The sequence below is a fragment of the Rana temporaria genome, chromosome 1 (genome assembly GCF_905171775.1).
Source record: "Rana temporaria chromosome 1, aRanTem1.1, whole genome shotgun sequence".
Lineage (NCBI taxonomy): Eukaryota > Metazoa > Chordata > Amphibia > Anura > Ranidae > Rana > Rana temporaria.
In genome coordinates, this window is record NC_053489.1 from 106,628,907 (window position 1) to 106,642,070 (window position 13,164).

The 13,164-nt window shown below is 41.2% G+C and overlaps 1 protein-coding gene across 3 annotated transcripts in view; it reads right to left on the bottom strand.

Annotated features, from left to right (window-relative positions):
* Positions 1–13,164, bottom strand: part of LOC120930352 (general transcription factor IIH subunit 2) — a 56,062-nt gene that overhangs the window by 20,888 nt on the left and 22,010 nt on the right. For all 3 annotated transcript variants that reach the window (XM_040341550.1, XM_040341552.1, XM_040341556.1), the window contains exons 9-13: positions 10,694–10,784; positions 7,948–8,035; positions 4,050–4,157; positions 3,070–3,133; positions 627–730 (exon numbers count right to left, since the gene is read on the bottom strand). In XM_040341550.1, coding sequence (XP_040197484.1) covers positions 627–730; positions 3,070–3,133; positions 4,050–4,157; positions 7,948–8,035; positions 10,694–10,784 — 455 coding nt within the window. The remainder of the gene's footprint in view (positions 1–626; positions 731–3,069; positions 3,134–4,049; positions 4,158–7,947; positions 8,036–10,693; positions 10,785–13,164) is intronic.

The following is a 13,164-nucleotide window of genomic DNA, read 5'->3' on the forward strand; positions in this document are numbered from 1 at the left end:
ACCGAGCCTCTATGAAGTTATCATTAACACTGTGATTTGGGATCATCAAGTCGATTAGCCGTTTGGATCCAGGACCAGCTGTTTAGATCGATACAAGCCTTTGGTGACTTGGGCGGTATATACCTTCCCTAGTCATTTATATTTGGTTAGCCCCCTTTTCTACCATTGGTGGTGGCACTTCTGTCAAGCTGTTGTTCCATCTTCAAGATCTCCTTATGGTGAAGCCATCTTTATCCACATTTATTTGGACTCTAGTCACTTCATGCACTTTTCTGTGGTGAAGTCACCCTCATTTCCATTTGTTTGGATTCCAGTCACTTCATGCACTGTCTCAATTCATTGTTATTATTTGCAAGACTTTACTATATGTTGGCACACGAATATGTTTAGTAAGGTCACGTGGTGACACTTTAAGATTTAGTCATGAATTAATATATGTAGATTTGGTTCGTCATCTTTTAGATGTGTTTTTTTCCATATCTTTACACAGATATTAGCACTACATTGTTCCAAGTTACCCCATTTACTCTATTCCAAAGTTGTGTGGCAGCTTATATTTGTACTATACACAGCGCAGTTTATTCTTTATATTTTTGCACAATAAATGAATGTGTCTATATACTCACGGCAGACTTTGCATTCTACTGGGAGCTCAGAGTACTTTGCTTTACACTGTGGGCAGAAGTAGCCTCCTAATGTCAGGCCAGGCTCGCTAGTGCTATCCAGGTGCCTTAAACAGAAGAACAGGAATTGTGGAGCATATGAACATACATATTTGTAATATAAGTAACCAATACTACACCAATGCTATGTATATAATAATCTACTGAACGAATAAACAATGAGTGCAGCAAGTAAAGGAGATCTTCTCTGAATTGGCATATTCCATACACAAAACAAAAAAGGTTCATTACTATTATTTACAAGGCAACTATGCCAGGTTTATGAACTAGTAGAATATAGCAGCCCTCAAAATTTGCACTCGCCTACTCGCATTTGGCGAGTAAACAAATGCGAAGGGCGAGTAATGACATGGCTGTGATATCACAGTAATGTATACCAAGTGTCCCTTCCGCCGCACACAGGCTCGCAGCGCAGATATTTCAATTCATACAGTCAGCCGTCTAGGACCGCCCCTCTCCACCTCCTTCCACACGTCCCCACCCAGGCTCGCAGAGTGTGCATGAAAGAGCCGCCTAGGACCGCCCCCCTCCGCCTCCGTTCTGCACATACCCGCCCAGGTTCACAGACCGTGCACTTCACCATTAAAGAGCTGCCTAGGACCGCCCCTCTCCACACATCCCCGCCCAGGCTCGCAGAGTGTGCTGTTCATTGGGCATGAAAGAACCGCTGGGACCGCCCCCCTCCACCTCCGTTCTCCTGCACATCCCCCACCGTGCACTGCACTATACATGTAAGAGCCACCTGGGACCGTCCTCCTCTGCCTCCATTCTGCACATCCCCGCCCAGGTTCACAGACGGGACCACCCCTCTCCACATTTGTTCTGCTGCACATCTAAGGAGTGGGGCGGTCCCAAGTGGGCAGTCTCAAACGTCGCTCCACCCTCAGTATGCAGTGATGACTGACCCCCGTGGCTGCAAAATGGTAAGTACAATGACAGTGTGCTGGAGGCATTGATGACATGGGGGGATTAAACAAGAGGTGTGCTGGAAGGAAGGGGGGTGGGATTGAGAGCAAGCATATGCTGGATGAGGGGGGGGGGGGGTGCAATTGAAATCATAAATATCATGGATGGGTAAGGGGGTGGAATTGGAGGTCTGAATCTATGCCTTTAATAGCACCCCCCGCCCCCCCCCCTCAATCCATGATATCTATGCCTCCAATTCCACCTTCACCCCCCTAATCTATCATACGGTATGATAGAATGGGGGGGGGATGGTGGTGGAATTGGAGGCATAGATAGGATTGGGGAGAGTATTGAAAGCATAGATGTACAGGATTGGGGGGGGGGGGGGGGATTGGAGGCATAGGTGTTCTGGAGAGGGGAGGTCAGAAGATGAGGTGTGCTGGTGGGTCATTGGAGGCAGAGATATGCTGGGAGGAGGAATTAGAGGTAGGGATGTACTGGGTGAGGCATTGGAGGTAGGGATGTACGGGGTGAGGCATTGGAGGTAGGGATGTACGGGGTGAGGCGATGGAGGTAGGGATGTACGGGGTGAGACGTGGGCGTGTTTAGGGGTGGGCAGGGTAGGGTTTGGGTGGGGCAACGGTGGCAAGTAACTTTTAAGGCCTGGCTAGTAGTTCAGGACTTGAATTTTTGAGCCCTGGAATATAGTATCAATAAACTGTATTAAAAAGTGAAAATTAACAGGCCGGTGTGAACAGCTGAAGCGCACTGGGTGTAGGCCCACTTTAGTTGTATTTACCATTCAACTGGATAGGCCAGTGGTATTACCCCCTTGAATATTACCTTTGGATAATCATTGATAAAGCTTAACTACTCCCCTTCCCTCCTGCGTTAGCAGAGGGGTTTGAGTAGCACTGTATATACTCTCTGGATATTGACTTGATACATTTGTTTTATAATAGCGATAGAGAGAAAATATATATATATATTTATTAGATAGATAGTTTTTAAAGAAAAAAGGTTCACTTTATAATAAAATTCCTCAATGGTCAATTTGTTTTCTCTTTATTGGAATGAGTATGTGAAATCCTATTTGTGATGTCATCCAGTAAGCAGGATTCAAGCAGCCACCTTGCATCACTTCTTCCAGATGCACCTTATTAAATACCAGTCCTGTAGGGTTATCGCCAGTGACAACACTGATAACTATCCTCCTCGGACTGCATATGGATGGATTCACTAAAGGAGGGGGAGGTTATTGGCACCAAGTATTTAATTATGTTAATCTGCATTTAAATAAGATTTATTTAGTGCAGCATACCTTATTTTTAAACAATTTTTTTTTTTTTTTTTTTTAATCTTTTAACTGAATCAATTTTATATTCTTTTTATACAGCTGGAACAGTTGGTGCATAAACTCTTGGATGAATCACTATTTTGCAGAAACTTATACCTTATTTACATAGTATTTGATACGTACGCCATACTAAAAGAAGGTTTTGCATCTTGATCAGCCAGGGAACCCACGGTATGCTGAGGGAAACCTATAGTAAAAACAGGTTTACATAAAAAATGTCATCATTGTATGTCAACACAAGCATTCAGAAACTAAAGATATTGTTCCCTTTTTTTTTTAAGATTTAATTAGTGGCTAGTCTATTAAACCCTTTTCATGTTCCCAATTGCAATATACAATAATTACCCTTTCTGTTCCCCATTTTAAAGCTGTCCATACATGCATCGAAATTCGCCGGTTTAGCAGGGGCTGCCCGGATCCATGTATGGGCAGGCTGGTTGTACAGAAGTCGATCTACCCATCAAATTGTGTACAGCCCAGCCAGTCTAGTTTCCTAATCAGTGATGCCAGCTATTACCGGCAGCACCGATCAGTGTATTCTGAAGGCGGGGATGTCTCCCTGCTTTTAGAATACAAAAACTCAGCAGGAAGGATTCCCCCCATCCACATTGAGTGTGTAAATGAGGGAATCGGGGGGAAAAAAAAAAAAAAAAATATATCTTTCAATCCCCCAGTTGAAAGAAAATAAATGTATGGGCTGCCTATGTCTTCACTGTGCCTTTCTGCAAGAGGATCATGCTGGTGGGAGGGGCTGGCAAGGCTATGTATATAGATTCCTGTAAACATCACAGCAGCCTGCCTCAGTATTTCTCTGAAAAATCCATAGCCTTGATACAAGCAGTGGCCTGGACCTTGGGAGGAGTAATGCACATACAATAATGAAATGGTGGATGGAGTGGCAATTTGCATGCAGGAGTTCAGCTTTAAAGAATGAACCCAAATACATTAGCGATATGAATACAATAGGATACAAAAAAATTATACAAACACAGTACATATGATATGATACCATGCTTTACGATCAGAAGCTTGAACAAAAAAAACTATTGTCTGCTTTGCTTGGAATTAATAGTAAAATAATCAGAAATTAAAAGGTCCCTTACCCATTCGTATCAGAGAGCATTCAGAACTGTTATTTGCAGGAGGGGGGCTGACATGGTGCATCAAGAGCTCTTTGTAGTGACTCTCATCCAGGATGATATGATAAACGCCTAACAAAAAAAAAAAATTTTTTTTTTTTTTATAAAACACATTTCACCAATATTGAAATTTAACACCAATCCGTAAAAAGTACCAGTAAACTTGTACTTAATATAGAACAGATAACAGGTTATTTTTTTTTTTTTTTTTTTATTCAAATATTCAATCTGGAAAAGGCAGCTACAGTGTAACAGGTCAGTAGCAAAGAAACATTAACCACTTAAAGACCTTAGGTGTTTTTCAGATTTGGTGTTTGCAAGACTAAAACATTTTTTTCTGCTATAAAATTACTTCAAACCCCCAAACATTATATATATTTTTTTCTAACACCCTAGAGAATAAAATGGCGGTCATTGCAATACTTTTTGTCACACCGTATTTGCGCTGCGGTCTTACAAGCGCACTTTTTTTTGGAAAAAATACACTTTTTTGAATAAAAAAATAAGACAACAATAAAATTTGGCCCAATTTTTTTATATATTGTGAAAGATAATGTTACGCTGAGTAAAATGATACCAAACATGTCACGCTTAAAAATTGCGCCCGCTCGTGACATGGCGTCAAACTTTTACCCTTAAAAATCTCGATAGGCGACGTGATTTAAACACCGTTTTCATATGCGGGCACTACTCGCGTATGCGTTCGCTTCTGCGCGCGAGCTCGTCGGGACGGGGCGCTTTAAAAAAAAATGTTTTGTTTTCTTATTTTATTACTTTTTACACTGAAAAAACAAAAAAACAAAAAAAACTAATTTGATCACTTTTTTTCCTATTATAAGGAATGTAAACATCCCTTGTAATAGAAAAAAGCAAGACAGGTCCTCTTAAATATGAGATCTGGGGTCAAAAAGACCTCAGATCTCATATTTACACTAAAATGCAAGAAAAAAAAATATTTAAACTGTCATTTTTTCAAATGACAAAAAAAAAAAAAATTGTTTCTTTAAGACGCTGGGCGGGACTGACGTTTTGACGTCACTTCTGCCCAGCAGAGCTATGGGGACGGGTGAAGGACATTTTTCCCCTCACTCGCAACCCCAGTCAGCTGCCGAACGCACCCGATCTCCTCCGCCACTACCGACGGCAACGGTAAGCCGCGGAGGGCACGGGAGATGGCGCCCCTCTCCCGCCACCGATAACGGCGATCTCGCAGCGAATCCGCCGAGAAGACTGCCGTTATCGTGTACAGGACCCTTAGCACTAAAGATGGATACCTCTGTTGTGGCAGCAGCTGCTGCCGTTACCGAGATATCCATCTTTAAAATTTTGACGTATATATACAGTGCAGGGTCTGGAAGTGGTTAAACGTTACTTAAAGTCAAATGAATGGTACAATAAATCAACTGTAAATGGAAACTCTGTTTATAGACAATCGGTAAAGTAATCAGTCGAGTTCTCCAATAGGGAATGTACCATTCTTGAAGCAGGCCCACATGACCTCTTGGTATGGATAATCTGGTAGTTCTCAAAAGGCTACCCTGTCCAGTTTTCCATACTATTCTTTTTTTGAAAAAAATGATGAGTATAAATTAAGAAAAAAAAAAAAAGAAGATAGGGAGAGAGGAGGGAAAAACAGGAGGAAATGATGGGGCGAGTTTACCACGACAAAATAAAAAACTGCTTCACAAAGCCCAGATCGGTCACTTAACGAATGGTGTCAGCAAAGAAGAGCTGCCCCTTCCTCAGAACAAAAAACATGTTCCATAGCCTTGTATAGTTTAGCTGGGGAGTCCGAAACATGTAGTACGAAAAAGGCGAGTCAGGAACCACATACTCCTTAAACCTTTGAAAAATTCCTCTGACTTCTTCACAAAAGTACCCAAGTTTAGGGTATGACCAAAAGATATGAATCCATCTCCAACAACGGTCGGCTACCGTGGGAAAGAATTTATGTAATTGGTGGGGGGTGCAATACCACCTTGTGAGAATTTTGAATTTGGTTTCTTGAATCTCTGTGCAAATCAAAGATTTGATGGAGAATTGAATAATGTTCTGTTGTGGGCTCGGTGTGAAAGAGTGATTTAAGTCCTTTTCCCACTTTTTCAGGTCATTTCTTTTTTGTCATCTGCAGCAGTACATGTTCTTAAAGCATACGTTTTTATTTTTTTAGCGCAAGGGTGGGTTAGACAATTTGTCAAGTTTTTTTAATGATTTTTTTTAATGATGCCGTGTCCCTGCTATGAAGATTCAACCATTTATTTTTCCTGGCAATTATTATCAAGAAAAAAAGTGAGGGAAAATCCCCAAAAAATGTGTCTCTGGAGAGATTTTGTGTAATATCCACAGGACAGGAGGTAAAGGGAAATCTCCCCGGTGGGATAAGATAACTAAAAAATAACTTAATAGCAGTTTACCCCTTTCCTACTAAACTCAAACTAAAATAAAAAGTTTTGGCTTTACATACATTTTAAAGCGATATTAAATTCTTTAAAACAAAAAAAAAAAAAACGAAAACACATGTTATACATTGTCTGCTCTGTGCACTGGTTTGCCCGTTTCCTTCTCTTCTCAGGTCCCAGTTGGCGCTCCTAGCCCCTCCCACCCGCCAAGTGCCTCTAGAGCAAGCAGCTTGCTTTGGGGGCACCCAAGCGGGCTCGCTGCTGAGCCACAGCTCTGCGTGTTTACTCACACAAAGAGCCACGGTTTGGCCTCTCCCCCTCCCTCTCCTGATTTGGTCACTGTCTGTGATTGACAGCAGCGGAAGTCAATGGCTCCCACTGCTGCCTCAGCCAATGAGGAGTGAGTCCCCAGAGAGCAGAGGCTCTTATGCACATCGCTGGATCGAGTTGAGGCTCAAGTATTAGGGGGGCTGCTGCACACAGAAGGTAAAAAACCTTTAGATCTACTTTAAGGTTAGAAACCAGTTAATTGCAGGTGGATACAGGGCTGCCAGGGAAGGCGCACACAGAGCCATGCACTTATCAAAAATGATACTCAGTAACATATGCCCCCCGTACTACAAAAGATTCCAAACTGCCACCCTGGCTGCCAGTGCAAGCTGTCTGGGTGCTCAATGTTGCTGTTGTTTATTCACACTCTTGAGTTTGCACACCTAGTTGTGACTGGCTGTTGGAGTAGGCTGACAATTCTAGTTATTATAGATGGAGAAACACTAAGTGGGCAAACTTGCTTTTACCCTCCCCAAGTATCAAAATGCCTTGTGTGGCTGTTATTCTTATTGCTAGTGTGATACTAAAGCTGGGCATACACAAACCCCCGCCACTGTAAGAATACATTGATCAATTGCTGCAGCCTCCGATCGAAAAAAAACATTTCCAAATAAAGCCTGTATGCAGCCGTATTCGTGTAAACACAGATGGCTTGTGCACACTGAGGAAAAAAAATTGTAGAAGTGACAGTAAAAAACAGCAATGCACAAGCCATCGTTATTTTAGCGAATATAGCCATGTACAGCCCTTTATTTGTATGGGCGGCTGTACGTGGCACCTGCAGTTCCCCAGGCACGAGAAAGCAACAGGTACTTTACGTTAGAGGAACTTGCAGTCTCTCTGTGCAAGGGGCCGAATAGGCAAAACATTTTTTACTCACTTCATACTGCACTGCTTACTGTTCGTATATTTTCGGAAATTCTTATTGAAATCTTAACTATGCTTCAGTTTATAGCTCAAGCAATGCAAACAAATTACTTAGATTGCAAGGGTGAGGTTTGTTGCTCCCTGTGTACGGGAAAGCGCATTCAATTTTGCAGTCTCTAGATGTCCATGTTTTCAAGTGTCATAGGTAAAACACAGCCACAAATGACATTATTGCGCTCTTTATAAGCCATTAACGTTTATCTTACCACCAGTTTCCCGAGTGAGCACAGTGCAGACCCGAACCTCAGCTGAGAGACCTATGACAGACACCCGAATTTTGCTGGCCTTCAGGCTCTGGCAAAAATATGAAAACAAATATATACAAAATTAGGTAGCTGAACAATTTCTGAAACAATATCACGCTTTCTAAACAATGTTCAATATAAAGTTGCCCATAAGCATTGTCAGTAGATGTTGCCCATACCTGTTGTCCTCCTAAACCCCCCTCTCCAGCAAAGGCATAAACAGAAATGTTTAGATATACAAAGTTTTCATATTTATGTGCACTGTGACATAGGAATGCTGGTGGAAGGCAATGCTGTTCCTGCATGTTCAGCTATCCTTTAGCGCAGCCTCTCTCACCCATTTAACACCAGAGGAACTCTTAAAATAATTTTCAGGTCTTGGGGAGTCGTTGCTAAAATGAATTCACTTGGGTGGCAAGAATGCCGTCCTCACAGTGGTTGTCAGAATGCCACCCCTATAGATAGCCAAAAAGATTAGAATCATGCAGCTGGCTCTGAAGTGGAAGACCCATTATCAGATGGGAGGCCAATCAGCCACAGCTCAAGGAACCCTTCAAAACTTCTGGAGAAACCTTAGGGTTTCATGGAACCCTGGTTGAGAATTGCTGCCCAAGTATCTATAGTATAATTTAAAGGACAATTGCAGCCTTTCTATAGTATAATAAAGCGCAACTAGTTATATATATATATATATATATCATAGCTCACAGCTTACTAGTCATTAGATGCGGTAGCTGGATTTGTTTTTTTACAGGCTTTTTGTTTATTCACACAACATAGTCCTGCAAATAAACTTCTTATTCTTGGATGGCTATGTGCACTGTTTTGTATCTATGGGGGGGGGGGGGCCTTGATTGCCACCCAAGCTAGACTACAAATATGTCTGCCTTTGTTTATCCCCATTACATGAGGGGAGCGGTTAGGAGAAATTAGGAGTTTACAGGAAGATATTTATTTTCCTTTCAGTACAGCTCACAAAAAGTGACAAACTTTAAAAAAAAAAAAAAGTCCTTCTACAGAACAGGTCAGTATTAAACAACAAAAGGCTATAATCTCAAACAAAACATATACAGGATCACAAAACAACATAAGGATGGAACCCTGCTGTCCTGGAAGATTACTGGAAACAGAGGTGCCAATAAGTCCAACACTGGATTTCAGAACAGAAGCACCAACAAGGGTGGAAAGGGACACAGCTTGAAGAATTTTTCCTCCTACAGGGCTGTCCATCAGTATTACAGATATAGCTCTTCTTTAACATAAAAAGATTAGTATGCAGACTAAGCTCAGCATAGTAGAGAATTATAATAATACAGAACATTTTAACATTTCTGTTGAAGAAAAGATTTATAAATGAATGACTTCTATAGCGCTACACATGCGAGCTGAATCGCCTCTAGGAGCTTTTTGCAGCCAGTGTCTTCCTGGCTGGTGTGGTCACTGACCCCGTAGGATCTTGACACGCTTGGGAAACACAGTTGTACGCACATATATACTGGGCCAATTTGGACAGGATCTAATTAACCTACCAGCATGTCTTTAGAGTGTAAAAGTCTAGGGGTGTTAGCAAAAATTATGCTACCTCACTTGACATAAATGTGCAGAGAGGTCTAAAATGTGGCGGAGATAGCCCTAGAAATGAAAGCCTTGCCGCAGAAAACAACATACAGGGGGTTGATTTACTAAAACTGGAGAGTGCACAATATGGTGCAGCTGTGCATGGTAGCCAATAGGCTTTTAACTTCAGCTTGTTCAATTAAGTTTTTAAAAAAAAGCCACTCCTCCTGATGACGTCCGCTGTGACGAAACATGATGGGCTTTTATTTATTTAAATACTACACCATGAGAGTTTCTCTCCATTTCTCTTGATCGTCGACAGATGTTTTTGAGTGACAATGGAGGGTCTTTTCTGGAGGTCTGGCGATTCCCTTGCCACATGGATTAGATACAGTGCATACTGGACCATCCATTATAGGTGGCCTTGCCTTCTGGTAAGCTGCCTTTACACACAAGAGTACAGCTTTGGTGGAAGTTTTTTCTACTACCACTTTTCTTGCCAAAAGGCAGTTGTATCTCTCTTAGGGGATTCACAATTTTTTTGGAACTTTCTATTATACTTTTACATTTTGAGGACTTATTACTTATTTGACCTTTTGCTATTTTTTTCACATTTGTGGAGGTGCATTTCCTAATTAGCTTTGTTTGTTCGATGGTTATTTTTTTCACATGAGAATTGATTTCAGCATACAAATTTATGAATTTGTGCTTGTATGAAGTTATTTGTAATTGATTTCTGAGCACAGCACTTTTTAAAATGATCTATAACTTAAACACTGGAAGGCTTACCCTTTAAGAGAAAACCATGCCTAGCATCTAACATGTCTATGTAAAAGAAGGCCATCATTAATACTACAGCCTGTATACAACCTGATCTACATTATACTTTACACTATAATTACTGTATCAAAGAGTTTATGAGAAATATTCTTCTCCTCCTAGCCATAGAGGCAGTCATTTATATAGCATATCACACATTTAGTTTAAATATTACTGTAATAAGTTTGAATGTGGCGCTATATAGCTGGAAATCATGGTCGATATTTACAACAAAATGACACACTTCGCTTTCTCCTAAAGACTGTGCATCCTAATAAATAACAAGGAATCTGTATCTCTTATAATAGGTGCTATAAAATACATTAATTACCTTTATCATATCATAAATATTAGAAGGATCACATGTTGTCAAGCTGCTAAAAATCACCAGAATCTCACGACTTGTATGGCCAGGCATGTGTCTACATAGAAAAAAAAAAAAACACACCTTAGCAGAAGAACTATAAAATTACAGATACATAAAAAACCTCACTGACATTCCATTCGCTCAGGCGAAGAAGGAAGAAGAACTGAAAATTACGGTACTCAATTTGCTTCCCGGCCCATTACTTATAATGTTCATGCACATATAGATCCTATTAATAATTTCATGATGGTCATTTGCATTTAGAACTTATTCCATGATTTTATGACGATTATTTGTATGTAGCATTGTACTTTCTCCCTCTAGTGACTACACAATACTTTATTTGCATCAAGGGAAAAAGCTATATAAGCTCCATTTACATCTGTGTAATGGATTTTTTTGCACAGTTTTGTTTTTAAATGGGCTGCACTCCGTGCATCAAGAGCGCCAAAAGTGCTCCTGCACCTTCTTTGAGCAATGAGCCTTGCACATTGTCACATGACTAGACATGCGAAAATGCGCAACATGCTTGCAGGTGCCATTTATTTTATTTTTTTGCATGTTCCCGAAGTGCGCTGGTATGAATGGGGCCTTGGGGGTCTACCACCCCTTTCTTCTTGGCCCAAGCAGTACTGATTCACAGCATATCAATACTACTTGGACTGAGAAGAGGTAGTAGACTCCTAAAAGCTTGTCCTGTAAATGTAACTGTTCGTGCAAAAAATAGAAATGATGTGTGTGTGTGTACGATAGAGAGAGAATCCCCCACGCTGTCTTCTGGGAGACACACAGGTTCCACAAGACAGCAGGGACTATTCGGATCCCACAGTGCGACTCGCGCATTCGCAGTAGGGAACCAGGAAGGCTTCACTTCCCGATTCCCTCACCGAAGATGGCGGCGGCAGCATCCGAGAGTGGATGGAGAGATCGGCTTCGGGTGCTGACATTGTGGGCGCCCTGGACAGGTAAACTTCCATATTTTAAGTCAGCAGCTGCAGTATTTGTAGCTGCTGACTTTTAAAAAAAATAAAGATTTGGCGGACCTCCGCTTTGAGGTTCAACTACGATATTTACTGGAAATCACTTCTGGTAACCAACTCAGATATGGCTTACTCAGTAAAACAGAGAGCAATACCCATAACAACCAACCAGATTCCATACTGTAATGGTTTGACTTCAGCAAGTGAACTCTGGTTAGTTTGTAGAGGTATGTACACATTGGGGAAAAATATCCAGAACTTAGTAAAGGAGGTAAAGCTTCACTTTGAAAAATAATTCTTCAATCACATGCAAGGAAAATAAAACAGCATTTTTGTTTGTACATGATTGAAATCAGCAGAGCTTCCTGTCAGATCTAGAGCAAATGCACCGAGGACCAGTTCACACAATATAAACACAGTCCAGATGCGATCTTGATGCAGTCCTGTGAATTTTTCCCCCACTTTTTCTTAACTTTAAATAAGGACATGTGTGTTCCAGTGCATTTTTGGTACATATAGGTGCGTTTCAATGCGTTTGAGTTGTTTCCGGCATTCCAGTACAGTAAAAATGCAACATGTTATACTTTTTTTTCTGGAACCCATTGGACCTACAAGCACTGGTGTGAACTATGACATTTAAAAACCATATAATCCTGGATCACGCATTAAATCGCAAAATACTGGAAATCGCCTTCTACCCCAAACATATCAGAAGTCAGACAACAAATGGAAGTTATACACAGTTATGAAAAAATACTGGCGTTTAATAGTGGGAACCACACTCGATACCTTGATAGGTGGGTGGTGTGGCAGAGATAGAGTAATTCCTTAATACCTGATCTTTCCCACAACAGATGAAGACTGGCCACCCTCCATGAGCACACATCAATGTTACTTCCCATGGTTTTCTTTTTAGTTAAAGGGGTTGTAAAGGTAAAAAAAATGTTTTTCCTAAAAAGCTTCCTTTACCTTAGCACGGTCCTTCCTCATCCTTCGATTTTGCTTTTAAATGTCCTTATTTCTTCGGAGAAATCCTCACTTCCTGTTCTTTTGTCTGTAACTCCACACAAGAATGCAAGGCTTTCTCCCTGGTGTGGAGTGTCGTGCTCGACCCCTCCCCTGTAATACAGGAGAGTCGGGCGCTCTCTACCCTGCAGATAAAGGAGCTGTGTGTTAGTGGGCGTCCTGACTCTCCAGTAGTCCAGGGGAGGGGTTGAGCATGACACTCCACACCAGGAAGAAAGCCTTACATTACTGTGTGGAGTTACAGACAGAAGAACAGGGAGTGAGGATTTCTCAGAAGAAATAAGGACATTTAAAAGCAAAAATGGAAGGATGAGGTAAGTGAAGGAGGACTGCACTAAGGTAAAGGAAGCCATTTAGGATTTTTTTTTTTACCTTTACAACCCCTTTAACAATACAATAGATACCAAGTCATACATAGTACTGTGTCCC